This window comes from Zingiber officinale, chromosome 9A, assembly GCF_018446385.1.
Source record: "Zingiber officinale cultivar Zhangliang chromosome 9A, Zo_v1.1, whole genome shotgun sequence".
In the NCBI taxonomy this organism is placed as follows: Eukaryota; Viridiplantae; Streptophyta; class Magnoliopsida; order Zingiberales; family Zingiberaceae; genus Zingiber; species Zingiber officinale.
In genome coordinates this window covers 34,074,781-34,102,245 of record NC_056002.1, presented here as the reverse complement: position 1 = coordinate 34,102,245, position 27,465 = coordinate 34,074,781, and the positions used below count along the sequence as shown (strand labels likewise).

The window sequence follows — 27,465 nt, the reverse complement described above, 5'->3', positions numbered from 1 at the left end:
AAATAATAATGTAGTTGACCTAAAATATTTATAAAAACTTCGCTACTCATAATATTATCAATTTGGACTAAAGAGAAAGTGCATATTTTTTATATAAAATAAGTCTTAAAAGATATTAATATAAATTAAAAGATATATGTCTCGATTGATATAGTATTTTTAAGAATTCTTCTTCTAAATTGTAGAAGTTTATCAATTTTTTATTATTATTAAAGATTATATAAAAATTTTGTTCGGCGAGCCCTAACAAATTCACTATTGCAGTGTGTGTTGGCTGGGCGGTAGACTTAATGGTCCAGCCGGACGTGGATGCCGTTTACTATTCCACGCTGCTTCTTCCTCGTCGCCTTTGACCTCCACCACGACCCCCCGTGCCGTCGTTTTCTTCCCCAGATAGATTGATCGCTTCACGTTTGGATTCACCCAAGATGCTTTGCTTTCGACGGCTTCTGCGCCGCTGGACTCGGGCTCCACGCCATTTCGTCTTCAATTGACTCGTCTTCGGCTGTGATATTGAAGATATCATCCGCGTCTTGTGGGCAGGGGCTATTTCTTGCCTTGGCGGCTGGCTTACGGAGAGCATGGAAGGGAGGAGAGGGGAAAGGTGGTCTTTGTGGAGTGCTGCGGCGGTCGCGGTGTTTCTTGGGCTGGTCAGCCCCTTGATGGCTCTGAGGCCTCTGAAACAAAGGGCTTTTGCGGTTGATGGAGCTTGGGGCGAGGAGGTATGTTTCCTTCTTTGCCCTTTTTTCAAAGAACACAATAAACACATATGTCCAAGAACATTTCGAAAACATTAGGATGTGGATCATTCCATACCAATGGTCATCACAAGAAACATCTAGGAACTAGGTCACTGCTCTAGCTGCAAACTAAATATCTAGTCTTGTAATGGTATGATTATTTGACTTCCTTACGACCCTTTTCAATCTTTCTGGATTAGTAGGACTGTGAGATCTTTCCTTTTTCTTGTAAGAATTTGTCGTTACAAATATAACCTGATTTGTTGGTAGATGCTATAAAGAGGCATACTGATTGCAAGATAAAGTGTTAGGATAAGTTTTTTATTCCGAATTTTTCTCGCTAAGTATCTCTAATGACTCAAAAGTGAATTTATGCTAGTCTTCTACATAATTTTTTCAACAAGCACTTAATGTACTTTTACTTGCTGTATAATCGGTTCCCTTTTGACTCTTCTATTCTAATATCACTTTGATTAGCGTTTATACTTTTTGGCTATTTATGTTTTTTCAATTTAGCAGCTTTTCCTTAGGAGAGATGACAGCGACAGTTCTTTTTCTCCGTGGAATATTACAGGAACATATAAAGGTTAGCTTATTATTCTTAGTTGTCATGCTGTAGTTTCTTATTGGTTTATTGTCTCAAGGAAAGAAACAGACCATGTCCAAATGTCAAATATTATTTCTCAGTTTAATAGACAACTAAGCAAGTTCACTTGCCTATTTTTCTGTTTTTTCTTTTAAATCTATTTTTCTTATTTGGATTAATATTAAAGAAAATATCTGTGATATGTCATCTAATCTGCATTTTTTCTTTGTTTATCTCATTTCCTCTCTAGTGATATAGTTTACATAAATCTCAATGGGGAGTAAAATTCATGATAAGCATGTCTTGATGATTATGATCTTGTTTCCTCTCTATAGCTATGGTGTTCTTTAAGGGTGTTAGAAATTGTTGCCAATGTCTTCAATTTTTATACTGAGGGGGGGTGTTATCCCTACTAAATGATTGTGGTCGTTTTATGCATTACCATCAGTGCTAATAAGAGGCATGCCTAGCCACTATGCTACATTCCCTAAGTGCATAATAGTTGATTCAAGATGGCTTTACCTATGTGCAAGGAAGGCGCTAAGATGTATGTTCTTTTTAGAAGGTGAAGGTGTAGAATAAGTACACTAATAATAAAGTATAAAATTTAGAGTTTCTTTCAGTATGTGTTTTTGCTAGCTAGTTGTAGCTTGATCTTACCTCCAGGATCCTTCTCAAGGCAAAAGAAGCATGAAATGAGGAAACTGAATTGTCTCAGGACTCAGTTTTGCTTTATAGGATGGTGGTTGCATACTCGCATCTTGTATGCAGTTTAAATTTCTAGTATCAATATAATTAATTATGAAATTTTGACTTTTGATATTGCCATAGGGATAGTTGTGCTTAATTGTGCATATTGTTTTGTAATTTCCACTTGGAACTCCTTTTTCTATATTTAGTATTTGTTTAATCCGAGTATTTCTTTTGAGAAGATGAATGAATTTTGGTAATGTAAATACTGGTATTCTATATAACTTGGATTCTGGTAGACGTGGGCGTGGATCCAAGTGTCCTACATAGATATTTCAAAAATTGTTTAAATGTGATCAACAGAGATTCTAAGCGGCTACTCGCAGCGTCATAGTCCTTGTGTCATTATCCAATGCCAGTGTAGAGTCGAAAGAGTTTGATGAAGAATCCAAGTATTAGAGCTAGGTAATCTGAGACGATGTGTACTTTTTTTCTTTTTTTCAGAAATTAGAAGAAGAAAAAGAAATGTAGAATTAAGTAGAGAAGCAGCACTGGTATATAGTGTATGAAGTTGGGAATAAAGAAAGTCATTCCTTTCCTGTATTCATAAGCTAACTTGTAAAGATGATACATTTATATGATGGTGATGCCCTCTGGCTACTATGAGATATTGCCATCATTTATTAACATCTCCCTCTTGCTCAAGGAAAAAGTGCATTGATTTATGATCATAGTAGAGAAAAGTATCATACCCAATTTGAAGAATATTTTTTAATTTAAAAATAAAGCAAGAGAATCAGTACTGATATATGCTTTGTACTAGACTAAATATTGCCTTGTCATGATGTGTAACTTTTTGGGCTGCAGGACAATGGAGCTTTCTAGATGTAGCAAATGGTTCTTCCAGATTCCTAGATTTTGGGAAATCTAGTGGTGTATCAGTTCTAGAGTTGGTGACTACTCAAACAAAGATTCGTGGAGTACACTATGTTCAGGTGTGAAAGACGTTCAAACCTGCATAAATTACAAATCTAGTGTCTTTTCTTTGATGATGAAGTTATTTTATTTATTGTGCATTATCAACATTTTCAATCAAACATTCAAATCAAAGTACATTTATATGCATCTCTCAAGCATATTTTACTTTTTGGCCCAATGTTGAGTGTTATTTCCTACATATGGCTCTTCTATTTGCCCAGTAGATTTATAGTTAAAAGCATCCACAATAACACTAAATATTTCTCTCAAATATTTGTGGTCCCCACGTCCACATCATCAATCAAATATCTCACTTCTCAAATATCCCAAATCTCACAATCAAATATCCCCTCAACCAAATATTTATGGGTCTCACCTATCAAATATCTTTCTCTCAAATATCTCAAATTATATAATAAAATATCTTAATAAAGTAATCATTACCTCTTATGGGGCCCACTTGCATGCCACCTATCATGAAATCACCGGGCATAAAGTTATGCCCGGTGATTTCTATTCACCTCTCAAAATATCCCCCACAATGGGGGATATTTGAGAGAGAGAGAGAGAGAGAGAGAGAGAGAGGGTATTTGGAGAAATATCTCCTCCAAAAATCTCCCATTGGAGATGCCCTTGAGATTTTAACACAATGGATGCATGAATTTACAGAACAATCTGAAACAATTTCTACTGTATATTACCTGTTTTTTTTTTTAATAAAATAGTTGCAGAATAGGGATGCATAGTGAAAGGAGCACGCTTGTATCAGTTTTCCTCAAAGAAATGATTTTGATACAATGAATTGGAGTGCTACCATGGAGAATCATTTTATAGATATATGTGAGAATCATCTTTATTGTTCAAAAAGAAAATGAGAACCTACTTCCCATTTTAGTTGCTGTACTTGGTGTGCAATTTATTAGCAATTAAGAGTAGTTCTAACAAATGATGAAATAATGGGAAATAGATCATAAAAGATGATATAATTATGTTGAAAGATAACCCACTTCTTACGTTGAGCTATTAGTTAAGCTTGAGGAATTGTTTCCAGTGTCACTTCACTGTTTAGTCCATTAGTCTTTAAGGCAGTTCAAACTTCAAACTAGTGTGCTGATCACTTGATGTCATTTGTTGACTTATTTCATACCTTTCCAAATATTGACATCTTATATCTTAACAGGGATCCATTACTTTCCATGATGTTCTTGACAAAGAACACGATCATGGGTTCGCTCAGATGAGATTAGATGGAGTGCACATATGGCCTTTCCACAAACTTCGGATGGTGGCAAACAGGTGACAATTCTTATTAGCTTCCTTATTTTATTATTTATCCAATCATTTTATATTTTAATGTCATGCAATGCATGTGTTTATTTGTTATGATATAAAATCTATACGTTATGTTAGAATTAGTATAGTAGGAGAACATGCATATTAATTATTGTTGTGGTAGTTGTTGTCTATTTTATTTACTGAGTTTGCTTTTATAGAAATAATTGAATTGTCATCTGTGATCAAATTGGCTATCATGTGTGCTTCTGGAACATTATCTTTAAATATCTTTGTTCTTGTGAGTGACACATGTTTCTAAAGTTTTAACCTTACCTAGTTTCATTTTCAAGTTATTCACTTCCTCCAAAACTCAAAATAATGCATTATCACTGCTAGAAAGAGAAAAGAGAACAAAAACAAAAATCGATAAATGGCTCTATGGTTTGAAATCTCATACTGTTCTAGGCAAAATGGTCGAATCGTATGGTCCCGGTAAATCAATGAAACTCAATATAACTCGGCACCAAGGGCGGAGCTAGGATCTTCGTTATATAATATAATTGCTAAATAAAAAAAAAATAAAATTTTATAATCATAAAGCACCACATAATAATTACTTTATAATTTTTCTTTTCAAGTCTTCATATTTTACAACTTTGTACAAGGACTTCATTATCAATTATTAGAAATATATATATTTTTTACAAAGAAAATAAGACAATCATTCATCCCGTCATCACTCATTCAATTGCGCAATCTGTCTTTCACAATTCTCATGGCAGAAAACACTCTCTCTATAGTCACAATCCAACCGATACACTTAATGTCAATATCAAAAGCTTAATCAATGAATACACCATACTTTTCTTTGACATAATTAATGTCTCTAAAAGATCATTAAGGAAAACCCGTTTCAATGTGATTGTATCTATCTATAGCTCTCGATAAATACCTTCTTCATGAACGGAGCGAGATCTTATAGATTGTGTTTGACCTTTGAGACTCGTTGCATACTCTTTTCTCCGAGCTCATCATTTAATGATTATGTTTTTATTCCTATTTTTTTTAATTTCATGTACTATTTTTTAAAAAATTTTCTAGGCCTAGTGTGGGCAACTACCCACGTTGGGCTTACATTGGCGTTGGCTTTGCCCATGCTCAACACAAGGCTCAAAATCTAGAGTCATGCCATAGTTTCGATTTGTGACCGGAAAGATATTGTACTAGTATTGCATCGACACTCTGATGTATGGTATTGACGACAAATTGAATGTTGAAGGAGGTAGGAGATGAAATAAAGGAATGAGACATTGTCTGTATCGAGTGGTATTGAATTTTAGTAATTTACCAAAAGATATAGTTTGACCGTTTCTCCTGACATGATACTATAGAAATTGACAACGAGAAAAAAGTAGCTATCTTGATAAATCCAAAAAGAGTGTGAAAATAAAAAGTACAAAGCCGTATATAGCTAGATTAAAAAATCTTAAACCCTAAACTGAAAAGGTAAAAAACTAAATTATCCTAAAGGCTATAAACAAATAATTTTAATAAATATATATAACCTAACATCTCCTTCAAACTCACGATGCTACAGCTAGAAGCATCGAGAGGTTGTCAGACAAAAACGGAAGCGCGAAGCGGAATGAGCCTTGGTAAACATATCAGCTATCTGCAACGAGGAAGAAACAAAAGGCGGTGTGATAGTGCCTAGTTGTAGATGATGACTAATGACATGACAATCAATTTCAATATGCTTCGTTCTCTCATAAAAAACTGTATTACACGCAATCTGAATGACACTAAAGAGCAGTAGGTTTCCGAAGAAAAATTCCTATTTCTGCAAGCAACCAACGTAGTCAAACAATCTTACAAGTGGTAGTAGCCATGGCATGATACTCAGTTTATATGGAAGATTTGGAAATAACATCTTGCTTCTTACTCTTCCGATAAGAGAATCTCTAAGAAAAATAAAGAAATCGGTGGTCGACTTACGATCTGTAGGGTCACCCGCCCAATCAGCATTAGAATATGCACACAACTCTAATGAGGAAATAGAAGGGAATAAGAACTTTGAAACTGAGTTCCTCGAAGATATCGGAGAATGCGAAGAACAACCCAATGAACTGTAATCGGTGCAGTGACAAATTGACTAACCACATGTACAACATGTGCAATATTAGGATGAGTCATCATGAGACAAACCAAGCTTCCCACAATTGCACATTAGAGGTTAGGATCTGGCAAAAAAGAATCATATGATGGAGAGTTCTGAACATTAGTCTCAAAGGGAGTATCAACTACCCTGTCAATGAGACGTGCACGCTCAAATAGATTAGCTATGTACTTTGACTGAGACAAGAGATAACCTTTTGGTGAAGAGGCGATCTTGATCCCTAGAAAATAGGGGAGTAAACCCAAGTCTTTCATAGCGAAACAATGAGCTAATCCAAACTTCAAAGACTTGATCCCATCAAAATCAAAGACAAAAGTATACGACCTGCACGCGTGCACTTACAAATAAAGCCAAATCATGATTACTAGGACGAAAGCCAAGCGAGGTAATCACCGTGGAGAACTTCGCAAACCAAGCACGTGGTGCTTGTTGAGTCCATAGAGAGCTTTGTGAAGCCTACAAACTTCACTAGGTCGGTGAGCAACTCCAGGAGGCACCATATACACTTCTTCTTGAAGATCACCATTCAAAAAGACATTCTTGACACCCATCTGAGATATTTTCCATTGACAAACAGATGCAACGATAATTAACGTACGAATGATGGTCATCATTTTAGCAATAGAGGCAAAGGTTTCCTCATAATCTATGTCATACTCTTGAGAGTAACATTTAGCAACAAGACGAACTTTGTACCATTCGACATAACCATCAAATTTAGTTTTGATCTTATAGACCCAACAATAACCAATGGCGCACTTCCCTGGTGTAGAGGTACCAAATCCCAAGTATAAGTATGATGCAAAGCAGTTAATTCCTTATCTATAGCATTCTGCCAAAGAGGGTTACTAACAGTTTCTCTATAGGACAAAGGCTTAGAAAGATAATGAATAGAGGCAACAAAAGAAGCAAAGGAGCTAAAATAATAAGAATAAGCAAAATCAGGTAGTTTAGTAGACTTATGAGGGCATGTAGACCGACGAGTAGGATTGTCCGTAATCTCACAAGGTGATGGGAACAGTCGCAGGAGGAGGGGGAAGGGGAGGAAATGTTTCGAGAATACCAGATTCAGTGACACCGTTGTGTGGAAGAGTAGCCATGGGTGAGGCTTCGTCGATGTCGGTACTGAAGGGATCAATGCGAATAAAATTTATATGAGTCATGTCATTTGGTAGAAGAGGTACGGAGAAGAAAGGAATATATTCAAGAAACACAACATGATAAGAGACTTGTAATTTTTTTACTAACTTTTTGATTTGTTTACTAACTTTTTACTAACTGGATCAAAACAATGATATTCCTTTTGACCAACACTATAACCAAGGAAGACACACAAAGCAGACCTAGAGGATAATTTATCACGCTCAACGTGTGGTTGGAGAATAAAACAAGTACAACCAAAAACACGTAAAGAGGAATAATCAGGAGCACAACCATACAATTTTTTAAAAGGAGATAAATTTGAATTGTGAGAAGTTGAAATCCTATTAATTACATGAATATGAGTAAGAGCTGCTTCTCCCCAAAAAAACACTAGGACCATCCACAGGCAATAAGAACGAATGAGCTGTCTCAACAAGATGTCTATGCTTTCTCTCCGCAACCCCATTATATTTAGATGTTTCTCGGCACGAGGTTTGATGTATAGTACCTTCTTATGCAAGTTAACGAGAAAAAACATTGGAAGTGTACTTGCCCCCTAAATCACAATTATAAATACTTGATAATAGCCGAATGTTAAGTTTTGACAAGAGTTTTAAAGTTATTAAAGATGGTAGGATAATCAAATATGTGTTTTATAAGATAAATCCAAGTATAACGAATGCAATCATTAATAAAAAAATATAATATCTTGATCCCCTTTTAAAGTAATAGGAGAAGGTCTCACACATCAGAATGAACAAGTTCAAAAGGACTACTACAATCAAAAATTTTTGCCCATTTACAACTACTACAATCAGAAATATCATGACTTTTATTGAAAGGTAACTAGAAAATTTTGCCAGTTTACAACTACTACAATTAAAAATATCATGACTTTTTAAAGTTCCTAATACCCCAGATGAAGCTAAAATTGTAAACGAGATGTTGAAATATAACCTAGACTAGTATGCTATAAATAAAAATTAGAAGAAGAACGAAAGATGACAATCGAAACTAGAAACTGCAACATCTGGTACTTAAATCTTACCCAAGACATAGAGTCCCCTTGCCTATGACATGTCCCAATCACCTTTTGAGATTGTGGGTCATACACATAACAATTTAATGAAGAAAAAAAATTTGAATATCCAGACTCAAGACAATTGACTAACAAAAAAAAACAAGATTAAGTGTAAGACTAGGAATATAATAAACATCAGGAAGAGACAAGCAAGTTCTAACAACAAAACCGACACCTATTAATGATATCGGAGTACCATTAGTAGTCACAATTGATAAAGATGAATTAGAAGACAAGGAGATAAAAGATGACAAGTCAGGTGACATATGATGAGAGGCTCCAGAATCTAAGATCCATAAAGAGGAAGGTATCTAATGTACTAGAGGATGAGAAACCTATATGAGAAGAAGTAGACATGGTACAAAGCTGTGAAGAAAGGAACTGTTGAAATTGCTCAAGTATATGTGGATCTAAAGAGGTGGTAGCTACTTCATTACTAGACTGAGGTAGTTCATATGACAACTGTTGTGGTTGATTATCAGATTTATGTGAAACATTCTGATGTAGTAATGGTGGTTGTTGTTGATACTGCTGCTGCGGTGGTTGTTTCTTCTATTGTGGTAGGTTATCTTTATTAAACAATAATGGACACTGCGACTTCTAATGCCCCTCTTTGCAATAAGCACACTCATCACTACAAACCTTCGAAGTCAACCTACTTTGATTATGAGACGTAGGTTGCTGTGGTGCTGAAAAAACAGATGCATTCTTATCTATCTTAGACTTAGGGCGAATCTCCTTAGCTAGCAATTCATATACTACTGAATCAACTGAAGGAAGAGGACTACGATGCAAAATTATTCCGCGCAATCTTTTCAAAGTCATTATGAAGAGCCATCAAGAATTGGATTAGACGTTCTTCTTCTCTACAAGTGAAATAAGCTAGGAATGCTTGCAATTATAAGGATTCTATGAGTGTCAACGGGCCCCATAGTTCTAACATGGCAGAATAAAAATCATGGACACTCAGACCTTGCTGTCGAAGTGCGCGAATATCTGCTTCCAATTGATATTGTTTCACAAACTTAGACTGCGTGTATAATCTTGTCAGATGATCCCAAACCTCTTTGGTTGTCTTGTACTTGACCAACTGAGCACTAATGGAGTGTGAAACGGAATTATTGATCCACATAATAATCTTCACATTATCAGCCTCCTAAACATCCAACGACTTTTGCATAATCATCAGCGATGTTATCCATATGTTGAACTTGCACACTTGAAATATATCCCCACATAAATTTTTCCCGCAAGAAGTTTTTCATAACATATCCCCACTACGAATAATTTTTTCCATCGAATCAGATACTAATCGATTGAAGCGAATCATCTGTGCAACCCTTCATGATGACATAATGAATTGTGCTCACAAATAACCGAGCAAAAAACAAAACCAAGTTAATGCAAAAACAAAAAGAAATTCAAGGCTAAAAAATCCTAAGCCCTAAACTAAAAGGGTAAAAGACTAAATTGCCCTAAAGGTTATAAACAAATAACTCTAATAAATATATATAATCTAACAGATATAATATTGGAGGTTGAAGACAATGAAGTGATGCAATATTGGAGGTTGAAGACAATGAAGTGAAGGAAGGAGATATTGTCTATCCTAAGTGGTATTGAGTTTCACTAATTTACCAGAATGATATATTTCGACCGTTTTGCCAATCATGATATAATATTTAAAACCATGCTCAACACAAACAATATCTCCTTTCTATATTTCATATCTATCCTTCTTCAACTCCAATCCATTACCGACACTCAAAGACCGAAAGTTCGGCACATATTGAGATTTTGAATCTTGGTTGGCTTTTGACATTGCATACTACATTTATATAGGGTTACCATAATAAAGTGTTTGAAATTTGGTCCTTTCCCTTTGTTTTTGTGTACGAAGTGATAATAACCTATCAACGTGTATAAGTATGATGTTCATGATAACTACTAGTCAATGTAGTGTTAACATGCCTTTATCACTCATAATGGTTTTAAATTTCCTTTTGTGTTGAAATTTCATTAATTTTCCAAAATGAGATGGCATTAGAGACTGTTATTTATCATAATGTATTGGTACAAGGTGGTGTTGGTTGACACCGACTAAGATTAGAGGAGGAAGAGGAAGAGGAAGAGGAAGAAGAGGAGGAATATAACAAGGAGAAGAAGATGAAGAACAAAAAGAATAAGTAGAGATAGCAAGTCTATGATTCTATTGTTTGCTAGAGGTCACTCGACTAGCCTTCCCACTTCTTCTTGTTGTTTTCTTGATGCCCCCACCACAATTTGCACTCTAGAGTTCCCATCAGGCATAGTAATTTTGTGTTTGAGTAGTGCCTCTATCTTGACAATGGTTTTGGTTTGATGTGCTACTGCAATGATATGTGCTATCCCTTTTTAGAGCGAGGCAATTATTTCCATCCATCACATGAAAACTGACTAGAGTGATATTATATGACATAGTCTTCCTAATGCAAGCGGAATTTTTAAATTCTATTTAAAATTGTTGAAAATTTTGAAGTAGTTTACAATTTTTGTAGTTTGTTATATTTATAGTAAAATAGTTGGTGAACATTGTTTAGATTTTTGAAAAAGTTAATTAAGATTTTTAGTATGGTAAACTAAGTTGTTATTTACTAAGAATAGTCTTATTGCCATCAATTTATATATAAAAAAAATAGGATCCCATGTATTATTGTCATCAGTTTACAAAAAAAGTTTAGGTTCCATGTATTAATACAAGTTTTAATTAATAAATTTTCCTTTGATTTTCTATGTAAATCTTCTTATTCAGTGTGATAGTTTCTCCTCTGGGTAAGGATTTGTTTTCTCTTTGTAAGATATTAATTCTATTCACTTTGTCTATTTTGTCCCAATCTTCTGGTGGCTTGAGGGTTCGATTTTGTGTTGTGTCACTTCTCCTTGCGTCAACATGCAAATGTTATACAAACATGAAACGATGTTTGCATTAGTAGAAATCTAACACTTACAGACACATACCTATTGCCTTTAGCATTTCCTTGTGTGGACTATCTTGGCTCACATTATCTGACTTCATGTATAGTTCCAATGATGGATATGAATAGTGGGTACACTAACATGTATTCTCTACCAGCCCAACAAGAATTTGTACCAGTTTAGCATTGTAGTTCTGGTGGCAGTTTATAAATTCTTATATTTGGTTGATGATGGGAAGCTTGGTTTAATATCACCATTTCATTTACCCACAAAAAATATTGATCACTCCATACACCACACTGCTGCTCGGTGGACGGTCTAGTATCATACTGAACTACAACTAATTTCAGCATTGCTAGTACTTGGTACAGTCATTTGTGTCTAATTTTCTTTCTTTTTTATATTTACATCTTTTTAACTCCTTGTCTTGCCTTTTCATGTCCAATGCATTTTGCTGACTCTGCATTTGCAAGGTAAACTATGTGCAGCCTTTTCAAATTCCCAAGTGGTGAGAGATACTACTGGTTGTGGAAATGATTTCATGTTTATTTCTTGTTCTTCTTGGTTTAGAGGAGTTAGTTGACTTGGTTGAGCATTAATTCAATTTTCGTGCCATGGACTTAAAATTCACTGCAGTCTTAGTTATTTGTTGAAGATATCAGAATAACTTCTTTGATTATTCACATTTCTAGTCTTTTTTGTGGTTAACACAGCATTGAGTTGTTTGAACTGTACCACTTGCCAATGAAAGAAAATCTTATAAAATCTTAATAACTAAAATTTGATTCACAAATGAGATTTGTGCTGCCAAATGCCTACTGAAAGATGCATGGCTTGATGATTATCTTTTGCCAACGTGACATATCTTATGTGCAGTAATTATTCAACACAAACTTATGCCAGCATATTCATAGTTCAGTTATATTACATTAGATACACAACCTGTTAGTTGTTCCAGGCTTTAACTTCCTGTTTTCTTCTTATTGTTACATGAATTATTATGGTAGCATACATATATGTTAATTTATTTGACTTTTTTCCCCATTCATATGTGCATGTAAGTGATGATTCTGTTTTTCATTGCCCCCTGTAGTGTTCCTAATAATGAGCCACTTCAACAGGATTACTTCTCCAATCCCTATCATTTGGTAAGTAGTTAGCAGTCTTTATAGTTAGCCTTAGTCGACTTCTTTCGAAATAGATTGTTTTGTATTCCGTAAAATGATTTCTATATTTTTATTTGGATGTTTGATGCATCATGAAAGACTGATATTTCATCTTATCAACAGCCTATTTGTATTGAAGGTAAAAGATGTATAATTAATCAATAAATCCAACCTTCCATGAAAAAGTCTGAAACTAAACCTTACATTCTTTAAGTATTATAAGGTGTAGACCTCTTATTTGTTAGTGCTTCATATTTAAATGAATGCTATACACAGCTCAGAGATCTGAGACGTTTTTTGTTTTCTCAGTTTATGCATTCTGTTTAAGTGAACTAATTACCCTGTTTCGTTTCAGTAGTATGCACTTTTTTCTACAACATGGTGTTACCCCTTGTATAGTTGTTGGTCTAACTTTCTGATTACCCCTCATATACTTGTTAATCTCACTTTCTAATTACGTGTCTAATGTAAATTAGGAATTTAAGTTTTAAAAGTTTAAGATTTTGAGAAGTTTATTTGGTAGATCCTCTTGTATAGGAGGATAGGTTATTTAATGTAGTTTTTAAGTTAATAGCCTTATTATGAATGTTGGATAATTTTGGTAAGTTTAATTTGATTTAGTATCTTTCCTAGTTCCTATTTTGATCGAGTCTTTTTTAGGTATAGCATTATTTCTTCCCTAGAATAGTTTTAGTTTTTTTGTTTTTGTCTAATTTAATTAGAGACTAAAGAAAGCTTCACTTGACATAATTTACAAGATCTAAATAACCTTGGTAGATGATTTGCCATTAAATAGATTCTATGGTGCATTAAGTAAAGCCCATAGGAAATAACAGATTCTATGCAATGCAACATCTTGTTATTTTTTAAATGTGCAATATGGCATCATACTTTAGTTCCACATGGAAAGTAGTGGGTTGGAGATATTTTATAGGGTTAAATCAGTGAGCTATTATTAACTTGGCTTAATGTGGTAAAAAGCGATTCGCTCGTCCTGTGCGCTCGCTAGGTGAATACGGAGGAGGTAAATCACGGGTGACTACTAGCCATTAGTGTAGTGGCCAAGACATGGGGGAAGGCATGCTCGGACGTGCCGAGTTGCGCCCCCATGACTTAATGTGGCAACAACCCATGCCTTAACTACCGTACCGCCCCGATGGGACATTATTAACTTGGCTTAAGCATTTTGGACAAGTGGTCGTTCCAAAAAGTTAATGAGTCAATTATCTCATTAAATGAGTTATTACAATTGTTAACAAAGTTGCCCTTGTTAAAATCCTAAGCATGATGAGATGATTGGAAAGGTTAGCCGTGTTAAAGGAATCCACCACTGGACTTCTTATATTGCCAATGAAGAATGATCTTGCAATTCCTAGGTGGAGTTTCCACCTTAATAGGGGCATCAAATCTTAAATGGGGAAGGTCATCACACCCTTTTTTTTTTGTTGAAGACGAAAAGTTGTGATCTAATGGAGTTTTAAAATAGAGAGTTGTGATCTAATGAAAGAGTTAGATTGACACAATGATTTTTATATTTATCATTATTTCTAACTCAAGCTTATGAATTTTGGCAAAAGTAGTTGGACATGGGTCTTACAAGCTAATGGATCAATTGACATTTTAAGAATTTCATGTATATCCTACCAACAAGTTGTGCAAAGCACCTAGAAAATAGTAAGGTGATTCTATATAGCATACCCTTGTATTAATTCTTTTCTTTTTATATCCCCTTTTGAGTTTTTATTCAACCTCCAAACACCTTTGCCTTGTAACTAGTTGCGGTCTTGTGTTCTTCCCCAATACATATGTTTGCTTTTCTGGCAAGACAAGAATAGAACTCCTCAAGCCTTGCATTTTTTTATTAAACAATAGGTTAATCAACTTCACCTATAAAATAGATGTCGTGCCTGTTGGAATAGGTGGAATTTACTATTTTGGTGGCCAAGTGTCACCGACACGGAGACATGACCTTACGGCGACCTCATAAATGTAGAGGCAACTGTGGAGTTATGGCTGCCACGAGACCGCGCTCTTTTATTTAGTAAGGATTATGCTTTCTTTCTTTCCACCTCCATTATCTCTTCTATTTTATCTGCTTATCCCTCTGAGGTTAGCGTTGGGCAGCATGGTGGCACCCCTCCTGCTGAAAGTTGCAATCCTACTTCCTCTACCTTACCCTGTCCCTATAATCCTAGCTGCTCCCTCTCATCCTCTGGCCAACCAAAATCAAAAACCAAGAAACCTAAAGTTACACTTTCCCTACAGGAAAACTAGATAAACTTGGCTCTTGGAGCCCCGAAGCTTTTAGCAATTTTATACCTGATTTTGAGGTCACTTTTGAACCAGAAACTTACTATCAAGATGGTTTTAAACCCTCCTTTTTAAATACACTACTTAGCAAGAAAGACACGTTAGATGCTGTCATTTCTAGATTAGAAAAAAATAGAAATTCTTGATGAAAATCCCCTTAAATATTGGTAAAAAGATAAAGTGGATTGTAAACGGAATATTATCAATCTTGACTTAACTATTAAAGCAGAAGACTTAAAATACTCCAATTGGGACATAGAAGAATGCAAGATGCATATTACTCAACTCCTGGCATTACAAGCCATCCAGAGATCAGATTCCAGACATAGAAGTCCTGCTTTTATAGTAAAAAAAGAAGCTGAGAAGAAAAGAGGGCGGTCTCGAATGGTGTTCAACTATAAAAGACTTAATGATAATTGTTATGAAGATGAGTATAAAATATAAGATAAAGATCAATTACTCAATAAAATTAAAAAATCGAAATAATATTCTAAATTTGATATGAAATCAGGATTTTGGCAAGTTAAAATGCATCCAGAATCAATTCCCTGGACATTATTTTCTTGCTCGGAAAGCCATTTTGAATGGCTAGTAATGCCTTTTGGGTTAAAAGTAGCCCCTCAGGTCTTTCAAAGGAAAATGGATGACATATTTAGACCTGTGTGATTGACTTCACATGTGTATACATTGATGATATTATAGTATTCTCTAAAACAAAAGAACATTATGAAAATGTACACATGATTTTTAACCTTTTTGAACAACATGGTTTAATTGTTTCCCAAAAAAAAAAATGAAACTAGTTGTTCCTTACATTGACTTTTGAGGCAGTCTTATAGGTCAAGGTATGATAACACTTCAAGCTTATATCACCAATAAAATCTTAGATTTTTCAGATAAAATGGAAGACATTAAAACACTTCGATCATTCTTAGGCCTACTTAATTATGCACGACTTTATTTAAAAGATATTGGAAAAATTAGTGGATCTCTGTATAACAAAATTTCACAAACAGGACAAAGATATTTTAATCACAAGATATAGATTTAGTAAAATAAATTAAAGTAATGGTCTAACAATTACCTCAATTAACTTTACCTTTAGATACAGATTACTTAGTAATTGAAACAGATGGCTGTGAGACAGGCTGGGGAGGAACTTTATTTAGTAAAAGATCTAAATATGCCCCCAAAACTTCAGAACAATTGTGCAGATATGCCTAAGGAAAATATAAGGAAAAAGGAAGACTTACATCTTTAGACTTTGAGTTACTAGCAGTCATTTATTGTTTAGAAGCCTTCATGTTATTTATTTGCAATAAATTTGAAATAACTATCAGAACCGATTGTGAGGCTATAGTAAAATATAGCCAACAGATAAAGGAGGTAAGAAAAGGATTAGGCTCTAAACGCTGGATTAAATTTACAGATGTCATTCTTAATAAAGGACTCAAAATCCATTGGGAACATATTAAAGGCAGTGGTAATTCTTTAGCAGACACTTTATCAAGATTATTAATTTAATATTGTTTTGCAGTCATGGATACAAAGAGAGTTCGCACTTATGGCTACCAAAAGATAATAAAATTCGGCAATTAGGAACTTCCTCAATTCTCCCGCAAAAGAGATATTTTTGAGTTTCCTTTAAGACTTCAACTTGATAGTATTCAACAATGCTTAATAGATAATATTTGGAATATTCCTACTTCACCTGGAATAGTCAGCCAAAAGATAGTCATTATTAATGCTATGTCAAATTACTTCCTTACTACTATTCAGAAACCACTTGGAAAGGAATTCTCGTGTTATGCTATTTTCTCTAGGCCTTATGCAGGCCTTTATGCTACCTGGGATGAAGTGAAAGTCTTACTTCCAGAAGAAGATAAACCTCCTTATAAAGGGTTTTATTCACTTAATGAAACCTATGACTTACTCCGAGAGAAATTAGGCCCCAACTTTATTATAAGCTCATCACTTCATCTGGATAACAAAATACAAGGCGACAAAACTTATTTAATGACGGCTTCTTCCAATACTAGCCCAACAAGGTAAGAAACAGATATGCTTTTGGTACCACTTAGGCCACTCCATTATCAGTCCTTAGAAGAAAGATCATCTTTTCTCACTAAAAGCCCTACCAGAAGACCTTACTTTATACTTACAAACATTTAGCGATATTTCTTCTTATAAAACGTTCTTAGAACTCTCAGATGCATTAAACTGGTTTCATCAAAATGAGACCCCCGGAATAATGATTACTTATACAGAGGAATACTCGGAGAAAATCCCATGTATAAAACAGTTTTCTCAATGTGCTACCACAAAACTTACAAACTTGGGTTGTAGATGCCAACATTTATATTCAATACGTCAAGTTAATCTACAGTTGGGAAATTTCAAAGAAAAAATTATAGAGGAAGACTTATTACGCTAAAATCGCTTATGACTTATGGATTGCTCCATCAATTATGGATTCAAGAGTTAGACTCAATACCATTAGTACCAAAGACTCTTGGACGACTTCTCCAACACTTACTTGAAGAAAAAGAAACCGTCATTCTAGCTGCTTTTGGCACTAATGGTATTGAGTCTAACTCTTGGATCCATAATTGATGGAGCAGTCCATAAGTCATAAGTGATTCTGGCGTAATAAGTCTTCCTCTATAATTTTTTCTTTGAAATTTTCCAACTGTAGATTAGCTTAACGTATTGAATATAAAAGTTGACATCTACAACCCAAGTCTATTAGTTTTGTGGTAGCACATTGAGAAAACTGTTTTATACATGGGATTTTCTCCGAGTATTCCTCTGTATAAGTAATCATTATTCCGGGGGTCTCATTTTGATGAAACTAGTTTAATGCATCTGAGAGTTCTAAGAACGTTTTATAAGAAGAAATATTGCTCAATGTTTGTAAGTATAAAGTAAGGTCTTCTGGTAGGGCTTTTAGTGAGAAAAGATGATCTTTCTTCTTGTGGCCTTGTAGTACTTCTAAGGTTTGGTAATGGAGTGGCCTAAGTGGTACTGAAAGCATATCTGTTTCTTGCCTTGTTGGGCTAGTATTGGAAGAAACCGCCATTAAATAAGTTTTGTCGCCTTGTATTTTGTTTTCCAGATGAAGTGATGAGCTTATAATAAAGTTGGGGCCTAATTTCTCTGGGAGTAAGTCATAGGTTTCATTAAGTGAATAAAACCCTTTATAAGGAGGTTTATCTTCTTCTGGAAGTAAGACTTTCACTTCATCCCAGGTAGCATAAAGGCCTGCATAAGGCCTAGAGAAAATAGCATAATAGGAGAATTTTTTTCCAAGTGGTTTCTGAATAGTAGTAAGGAAGTAATTTGACATAGCATTAATAATGGCTATCTTTTGGCCGACTATTCCAGGTGAAGTAGGAATATTCCAAATATTATCTATTAAGCATTGTTGGATGCTATCAAGAACTCAAAAATATCTCCTTTGCGAGAGAATTGAGGAAGTTCCTGATTGCCGAATTTTATTATCTTTTGGTAGCCATAAGTGCGAACTCTCTTTGTATCCATGACTGCAAAACAATATTAAATTAATAATCTTGATAAAGTGTCTGCTAAAGAATTACCACTGCCTTTAATATGTTCCCAATGGATTTTGAGTCCTTTATTAAGAATGACATCTGTAAATTTAATCCAACGTTTAAAGCCTATTCCTTTTCTTACCTCCTTTATCTGTTGGCTATATTTTACTATAGCCTCACAATCGGTTCAAATAGTTATTCCAAATAAATAACATGAAGGCTTCTAAACAATAAATGACTGCTAGTAACTCAAAGTCTAAAGATGTAAGTCTTCCTTTTTCCTTAGGTATATCTGCACAATTGTTCTGAAGTTTTGGGGCCATATTTAGATCTTTTACTAAATAAAGTTCCTCCCTAGCTCATCTGTTTCAATTACTAAGTAATCCGTATCTAAAGGTAAAGTTAATTGAGGTAATTGTTAGACCATTACTTTAATTTATTTTACTAAATCTATATCTTGTGATTAAAATATCTTTGTCCTGTTTGTGAAATTTTGTTATACAGAGATCCACTAATTTTTCCAATATCTTTTAAATAAAGCCGTGCATAATTAAGTAGGCCTAAGAATGATCGAAGTGTTTTAATGTCTTCCATTTTATCTGAAAAATCCAAGATTTTGCTGGTGATATAAGCTTGAAGTGTTATCATACCTTGACCTATAAGACTGAGGCAGTGTAAGGAACAATTAGTTTCATTTTTTTTTGGGAAACAATTAAACCATGTTGTTCAAAAAGGTTAAAAATCATATGTAAATGTGCATAATGTTCTTTTGTTTTAGAGAATACTATAATATCATCAATGTATATACATGTGAAGTCAGTCACAGGTCTAAATATGTCATCCATTTTCCTTTGAAAGACCCGAGGGACTACTTTTAACCCAAAAGGTACTACTAGCCATTCAAAATGGCCTTCCGGGAAAGAAAAGGATGTCCAGGGAATTGATTCTGGATGCATTTTAACTTGCCAAAATCCTGATTTCATATCAAATTTAAAATACCATTTCGATTTTTGAATTTTATCGAGTAATTGATCTTTATCTGGTATTTTATACCCATCTTCATAACAATTATCATTAAGCCTTTTATAGTTGAACACCATTTGAGACTGTCCACTTTTCTTCTCAGCTTCTTTGTTTACTATAAAAGCAGGACTTCTATGTCTGGAATTTGATCTCTGGATAACTTATAATGCCAGAAGTTGAGTAATATGCATCTTGCATTCTTCTATGCCCCAATTGGAGTATTTTAAGTCTTATGCTTTAATAGTTAAGTCAAGATTGATAATATTCAGTTTACAATACACTTTATCTTTTTACCAATATTTAAGGGTATTTTCATCAAGAATTTCTATTTTTTTCTAATCTAGAGATGACAGCATCTAATGTGTCTTTCTTGGTAAGTAGTGTATTTAAAAAGGAGGGTTTAAAACCATCTTGATAGTAAGTTTCTGGTTCAAAAGTGACCTCAAAGTCAGGTATAAAATTGCTAAAAGCTTCGGGGCTCCAAGAGTCAAGTCTATCTAGTTTTCCTATAGGGAAAGCACAACTTTAGGTTTCTTGGTTTTTGATTTTGGTTGGCCAGAGGATGAGGTGGAGCAGCTAGGGTTACAGGGACAGGGTAAGGTAGAGGAAGTAGGATTGCAACTTTCAGTAGGAGGGGTGCCACCACGTAGCCCAACGCTAACCTCAGAGGGATAAGCAGATAAAATAGGAGAGATAATGAGGGTGGAAAGAAAGCATAATCCTTAGTTAGTAAAAGACCGCGGCCTGGGGAGATTAGAAAATTAAGATCAAGTATTAGGGGAATAGATTTATGGGGCATAAGGCGTGTCCAAAGTTGAGGTAAGTGTAGGGGAGAACTAAAGACTCCACAATTGGTAAAGAAACGCAAATGTACATTGTGGACATATTTAATGCAGCTTAATTGTTGTCCATCAAATTGAGTACTCAAAAGAGGTGTATTGGTGGTTTTAATAAGGGTAGAAGGAAGAAAAGATAGAAGCAATGTTTCGTCAATAGTGGAGGTGGTGGCTCCACTATTTAAGAAAGCATGTAATGTGAGTTCATGTCCTTGAATATTTAAGGTACATTGGACTCGAATATCAAGTGTAAGTCCCGTATTACATATGCTAGGAGTTTGGATAAAAACAAACTCCGGATTAGGGGGCGAGGAGTCCAAAATTAAAGGATTTTTTCCCTTATCTGAATAAGGTTCCTGAAGATAGGAAGAAGGACTAGGTTCCTCAAGTGGATAAGTTCCTTCCTTAAGGAGGGCAAGTTCTGTTTCTAAGAGATTAAGGCGGGTTTCGAGAATAGAAACTCTGGATTCTAATAAAGTATTGCGAGTGCCTTTTCGAACAGCTAGGGTTTGTGGCATATGAATTTGGAAAAGAGTATTGAGACATAAATTGCAATATTGTTTCTTGCAAAGTTTGCAAGTGCCACGTTGTAAAATAGAGGGATAATAGCCACAAGCAAAACAAGGAAGATGATCAGAACCTTCTTGTAATTGCCGGTCATGAGTACAAGTTCGTTGATCAGAACGTAGATCCATAAGATTTTGTGGTATAAAATGATGATACATAAGAGATCAATGCTGGAAGTCTTGTAAAGTTTCATCAAAAAGTGGGTCAAAGAAAGGATTCTCTTCCGAATCGGAACTATATTGAGGATCTAAGAAGGAGTTGATTAAGGAATAGTCTTTTTGTACTGGGGAAGGGATGCCTTTTAGATCTAAAACAGAAAAAATGGAATAGATGGACATAAATAGTTAGGAAAAAAAATCTCTTTAAGGATGGTTAATTATTGCCCTCCTTTATCCGTCCACAAGATTAATAGAGGGGAAAAAAACCTCCTAAAAGATAGTTCAAGTCAACCTCACCTTGTGGGATAAGACTTAGTTGTTGTTGCATCTATCTATTAGTCACTAGGTGAACAAAATCACTTTAAGATGGAAGAAACAAATTATTAAGACCTACTTGATCCTATCATATCTACTTGTTACACTTCAGCTATCCCTAAATTAATTTTTTCTCAATAAACATCAAACATTTTTTGAAATAATATCAAACTTGAAGTCAACATTCAACATATCAAATATAACTCAATAAAGCGTTTGTAAGTTACAAATATTAATAGAAATATTTTTAATTAATATATTTATATATAAAAAGTTTTGAAACCATATCAGCATGATACAATATGGTACTGAAATCATATCGTTCCGGTCATAAATAATTAATTGGATGATATAATTATATATAGCAGATTTTTTTTTTTTGGGTAAGGGATTGCCCATTTCAAAATAATTAATGGATGCTTTCTTTGGATGACTTGGCATTGCAGTTGTAGACTTATTTTTCTAATAATTATCTTTCTTTTGTATGATCAATGGTTGCTTTGTTATTGCTTTATGCTGACTCGATAAGGAGACATGGGACTATTACATGAGATGATAATAAATGAAAGCCACACTATGGAAGTGGAACATAGATTACAATTAATGTAAATGTTCTTGCTGGAAGTATAGAAATGAAGTTGAGCTCAGTGCCATCATTTAAATGACTGAACACAATTGTATATGCCAGTTGTCCCAAAAAAAATGGGACCCAGTTATTTTCACGTGAAATTAATTGGCTTTATTTGTTTTTTGAAAATTTCATTTGCTGACAGATTGGAGTTTTCTCCTCCCAAGTTCTTCAGGAATCGATTCAAGATAAACGCCCTAGAAAAAAATGTAGGATAACCTTTACTATTTGGATTCTATTTTTTTATTTATGTTTCTTTCTCACTTTGTTAATGTATCTTGTCAGCTCTGACTAACGACATTGAGAAACATTGTCACATAGAGATTGCTGCTCAAGTTTCACAGATCTCGTCTAGACAAAATGGTACTTGACTTCGTAGATTTCTTATTAGCCATGATATAATTCCTGATAATATCTTGCCTAGTTATTTGCTGTAAAGTTAATATTCTGGAATTATTTGTGAGCGCAAGTTATTTTCTTATGCATCTATTAAATTATAATATGTGTATATGTTTCAGTACCTCTTTTATCTTTGAAATGGATAAAAAATCCTGTGCAGAGCATATTTAGAAGTGGAGAGTTGGTCGTAGGGGAAACTAAAAATTGTGAAGGCATCTGAACCACTGATGCTTTTGACCATCAAGAGGTCACCAAGTGATTTCAGTTTAAGTTAACTTCTTGATGCAGCCTCCTATGATTAAATTCACTTGGAACATCTCAAGGAGACTGAAATATCAGAAGATATAGACAGTCTAATCATTGATGCTTGGGTCATTTTAAATTTTGATTTTACTAGAGCATATCATCCTCACTAAGCTTAAACCAAAAATCAAAAGTGTCTTCATATGTATAATAACCATTTCCATGTCTTTTAAAAAATCTGTTTGATGTACTAAAAACGTTTTCCAGGCATGGTTTATCATCTTAACCAATTTGTTATGTTTAAGAAAGTAGAAAATATGGTTTTTATGTCCTTCTCAAGCATGTGTTGCTCTCAATCCTTGCCATTGCAACCAGGACTCAGCCTCCTGCTATCTTAGTTGAATATCAGGGCATTCTTTTCTCTTATTATCCAATAATACTAAGATTGTACACTAACTTCCATTGTATACCAGCTTCCACTTGCTAAGCTATTATTTTATTAGTAGATGGAAATCATGAGCTTTACCATTTAGAGGGGTTGATGGAGGGTCCAGCAATGGATGGTGATGGCGAGTGCTTTCCTTCAATCTTGTTGAATGCAACTTCTTTGAATACTGAGGCCTATTACAACAAAGCAGTTAACTATACGTTGATGGTCACTTTTGTATCCTTCATCAAATAGTGGCTCGCATCTTATAAATCTTCTGTTGCACTTGGAATCCTTTATTTGTTATCTTATAGATATCATTTCTCCAAGTTCTTTTGTTGATTAGACAAATGGAGCATAGCAATACTCAATCTGTGAGTATTTTATTTATCCATTATTCCATTTTTTATAATCATCTTATTGCACTTGTCGATTATTCATAGAATCGTATGTTTTTAATCTGGTTATTTTTTATTTCTTCTACTTGATAGGGTGCTGCTAAAGTTTCTATTTTAATGATTGGTCAACAAGCTATTATGGATGCATATCTATGCCTCTTGAATTTAACTGCTGGAATTTTAGTAGGTATGTAGATCTTATTCTTTGGTTTGACATCTATTATTTGGACTTCATGTTAGATTTAACCTTGACTAATACTATACTCTGTGATGCTAATTTATTCATGGTAGATTTGACATGAAGAGCTGTTAAACTCTGTTTGTCTTTGATTTTTCATTAAGTTTTGGTGGGTTTGAAATGTTGTGCCATGCTTAATGGCACTGTCGATATGTATCATTTTGGTAAGTTATTAAAACCAATACAGATCAGCATGGGTGATCTTTCATGCACTGTCAATCCAGATTAGTACCATCCTGTGTTGACATATTTTGGCACGCTTTGATGTGTGTCAAGATGAATTTAAGTAATGATTATTGTACTTTATAATTTGTTTATTCAAAATTCTAATTCAATTATAATCTAATTGATCTAGTTTGTTTTAAAGTAAACAAATTAAGAAAACAAATATATAAGAGAAGCATTTATGTGAATTTGTCTTGAAACACATTGTAGTAAAATTAAGTAAAAGATTATTTTTAATTTAACTATGTAACTATTAAAACCTAAAAATTTAAGTGAAAGATAATTAAATGAGTAAAACGTATTTTGATTCATTTTAGCACTTTTTAACAAATGTCAAAGTATTTGTTGTGTTGGCACAACATAGTGCTGATATTATACCATTCTAGTTTGACACCTAAACTCAAGCACATAACATTATTTTTTAAAAACCTTGGTCTTACCTCCAAAGTTAAGAAGTGTTGGCCTAATTTGTCAATTTATGGCTCAACAATCGTATGTGATTAAGCCAAAATAAATTGAATTGAAGACCAATTGATTGCACAATAGATAATTAAATAAATGAAACCTAGGAAAAAGAGTAGGAAAATGTTTGCAGAGTGTCAGCACAATACATCATTGAAGTCATACCATTATAGTCTTGGACAAATTGTCTTCTCATTACATTCTCATTTAGTTAATATCTATTTTTTTCCCCATTTACTCTCTTCCTTCAATAACTTGGCTGATCAATTCTGAAGCCATAACTATATTACCATGGATAGACTTATTTGTGTAACTTGGATGGTTTTTTGTTGCAGAGTCCCTGTTCAATGCTTTTGCCACCGCAGCTTTCTTCAAGTTTGTTGTTTTTTCAATTTTTGAGATGAGATATCTCCTTGCTATATGGAAAGCAAGTAGACCTTTGCAAAATGGTGAAAGCTGGGAAATCATGAGGCGGGAGTTATCTGTTCTGTATAGCCGTTTCTGTGAGTGCTTATTGTTTAGTATGCATGTCACTGTATTAGAATGTAGTATTTAGTTCTAATCAAACTATACTTCAGTTTTTTCTTCTGTGTTCACGACATGCATACTAAGTTATATCAATCAATTTTACTTCTCTTGTCATACAAAAAAGTTAGCATGCACTCATCTTTCACTTTATCATAGAAATATTTGATATGTGACTCATTGAGAATGCCTGCAATTACTTAATTGAAACTAAAGATTTCTACTATCAATCAATAACAAGATAAAATACATGTATTACCCAAGCCTTATAATATATCAAAACTAAGACTAGCTAGATTTATAAAGAACCTTTTCCTTTACCAGGGATATGTGATCCATCAATTATGGAGATAGGTGGCACAGAAGAAAGCTGAGTAGTGTAAAACAACTTATGGTAACTTATCATATGAGAAGACACCAAAATCAACCAACCACAGGAGCCTTGTGCTTAACCATAAAGCACAACTTGATGTGAAAGTACTGACAGAAAATCTCTGAAATAAAACCTTAAACTATTTATCTAGGTTAACTAATAGTAATAATAGAAGATGCAGAAGCATAGTTAGAAGATTTTGAAATAACAATAGGTTGTGAAGTAAAGGTCACCATAACTTGTCCGAACAATGCTGTGATGGATAGTTGGCGGATCAAAGTGAACTCATGGTGGAAATGAACCATGAGGACACCCACCAATCTCCCAACTTCATTCAATAACGTGAATAATACCATCACAGGGAGTTGTGGAGGCTGCAGATGCACTAAGGCAGTTACAAATGCGAGCAAAATGTTGGAAGAGAAGGTATTATGCCATCTAGGTGTGCTTGACACCTTGTTGCTACTTGAGCAGCTCATCCCATTATTCTCAGTCTTGGTGTATTTTCTATGGGAAATGTCAATTACTTGGGTTTTAACACTACAAATTCAAAAGTTTAGTGCCTTTATTCTTGACCTGAAATTTTAGCTACATCCTCTTAATTAATTATATATAATAATTTTCATCCTCTAGATTTTCCACTGTTCCAGATATTTGCTATTTACTCTATTTAGTTTTTTTGCTTGCTTAATCCAATTATGCTACTTTGCAGATGGGATTTTGTTAGGTGGTATTCTGCTACTATACCATCTGCACAATTTCTTGCGGCCAGTAATTTTCATTATGTACTCATTTTGGATTCCCCAGATAGTGACTAATGTCATTCGGGATACAAGAAAGCCCTTGCACCCATATTACATAATCGGAATGTCTGTTACTCGCCTCGCCATACCATTTTACATATTTGGCTGCCCAAGCAACTTTTTGCGAATAGAGGTTGATAACTATTGGTGCATATGTTTGGGAGTATTTTTGGGATTGCAATCATTGATTCTCCTACTTCAGCATTATCTTGGATCCCGATGGTTCATTCCCCGTCAGGTTTGAGTTCTTTCTTTCTTTTCTATCATATTGTCAGCAAAATATGATAACACTGATTTTTCATAATTTTCGGGCATGATAATATAAACTGTCAATTCCCTTGAATTTAAAGTGCTTTTTGGAGCCAATCTTTTTTGCTCATTATACTCTATTGCTTCAGAATGAGTAATTTTAATGCTTCATGCCTGATATGTGTTATTTGACCATGTTGCCTTTAGTTTAAGGATTACAAAAACTAGTATGCCTATCGTTCATGTTGGAATGATGATGCATACAAATGTGTGGATCTTCAGAACATTATGATTCTAACGATCGATAGTTAAACATCTTAAGTTCTCATTGTTCTCTGGTTATTGGCAGATGCTCCCTGAAAAGTATTGCTATTACAGGAAGTTTGAAAGTTATGCATCTCAAGCGACAGATTGTGTCATTTGCATGACTACCATTGACTTCACAGAGAACTCAAATCGCTATATGGTAATAATAAATGTTCAACCAAAATTTTATTTTGTGCATAGCATCTACATCAACGTTCTTTCTCATCAAGAACATATCCATCGTGTCTTGGGCATGCAGGTGACACCATGTGACCATTGCTTCCACTCGGTGTGCTTACAGAGATGGATGGATATAAAGATGGAATGCCCGACATGCAGGCGTGCTCTTCCCCCTGCATAGACCTGATCTGACCGTGACGCTTGCTCTGAATCATATAGTTATGTCGAAACACATTGTTAGGCACAACTTGTACCTCTCAAGCCTTAAATTATTTTCTGGAGAAGCTGCCTATTGCAAAGGCTGATGAAGAAACCGAAAGACAATGCACTCATTTCTTAATGTATCAAAACAATTTATAATGTATCACACAATTTATACCAAAACACAAACTGTACAGATTTCTTCTTGTACTTAACAATTGCAAGTTTGTGAGTAAAGCTACTTTCTTTGACTGTGAA

The 27,465-nt window shown here is 34.4% G+C and overlaps 1 protein-coding gene across 2 annotated transcripts; it reads left to right on the top strand.

Moving 5' to 3' along the window:
- Window positions 1-259: 259 nt before the first annotated feature.
- On the top strand, window positions 260-27,465 carry LOC122020655 (transmembrane E3 ubiquitin-protein ligase FLY1-like). 2 transcript variants are annotated; one of them, XM_042578664.1, is made up of 14 exons: window positions 260-722; window positions 1,260-1,326; window positions 2,884-3,011; window positions 4,175-4,290; window positions 12,718-12,772; window positions 22,324-22,387; window positions 22,464-22,541; window positions 23,327-23,484; window positions 23,562-23,621; window positions 23,739-23,832; window positions 24,906-25,073; window positions 26,181-26,509; window positions 26,870-26,986; window positions 27,086-27,465. In XM_042578664.1, the coding sequence occupies exons 1-14, from the start codon at window positions 582-584 to the stop codon at window positions 27,185-27,187; spliced, it is 1,677 nt and encodes a 558-aa protein (XP_042434598.1). In that variant the 5' UTR covers window positions 260-581; the 3' UTR covers window positions 27,188-27,465. The 2 variants fall into 2 exon arrangements, with proteins under 2 accessions (XP_042434598.1, XP_042434597.1); XM_042578663.1 differs by having other exon boundaries at window positions 23,324-23,484.

Coding starts and splice junctions, on each gene's coding strand:
- LOC122020655 (XM_042578663.1), top strand. CDS start 582: ATGGAAGGGAGGAGAGGGGAAAGGTGGTCTTTGTGGAGTGCTGCGGCG. Junction 22,388..22,463: donor TAAACGCCCTAGAAAAAAAT/GTAGGATAACCT, acceptor GTATCTTGTCAG/CTCTGACTAACGACATTGAG. Junction 25,074..26,180: donor TGTTCTGTATAGCCGTTTCT/GTGAGTGCTTAT, acceptor GCTACTTTGCAG/ATGGGATTTTGTTAGGTGGT.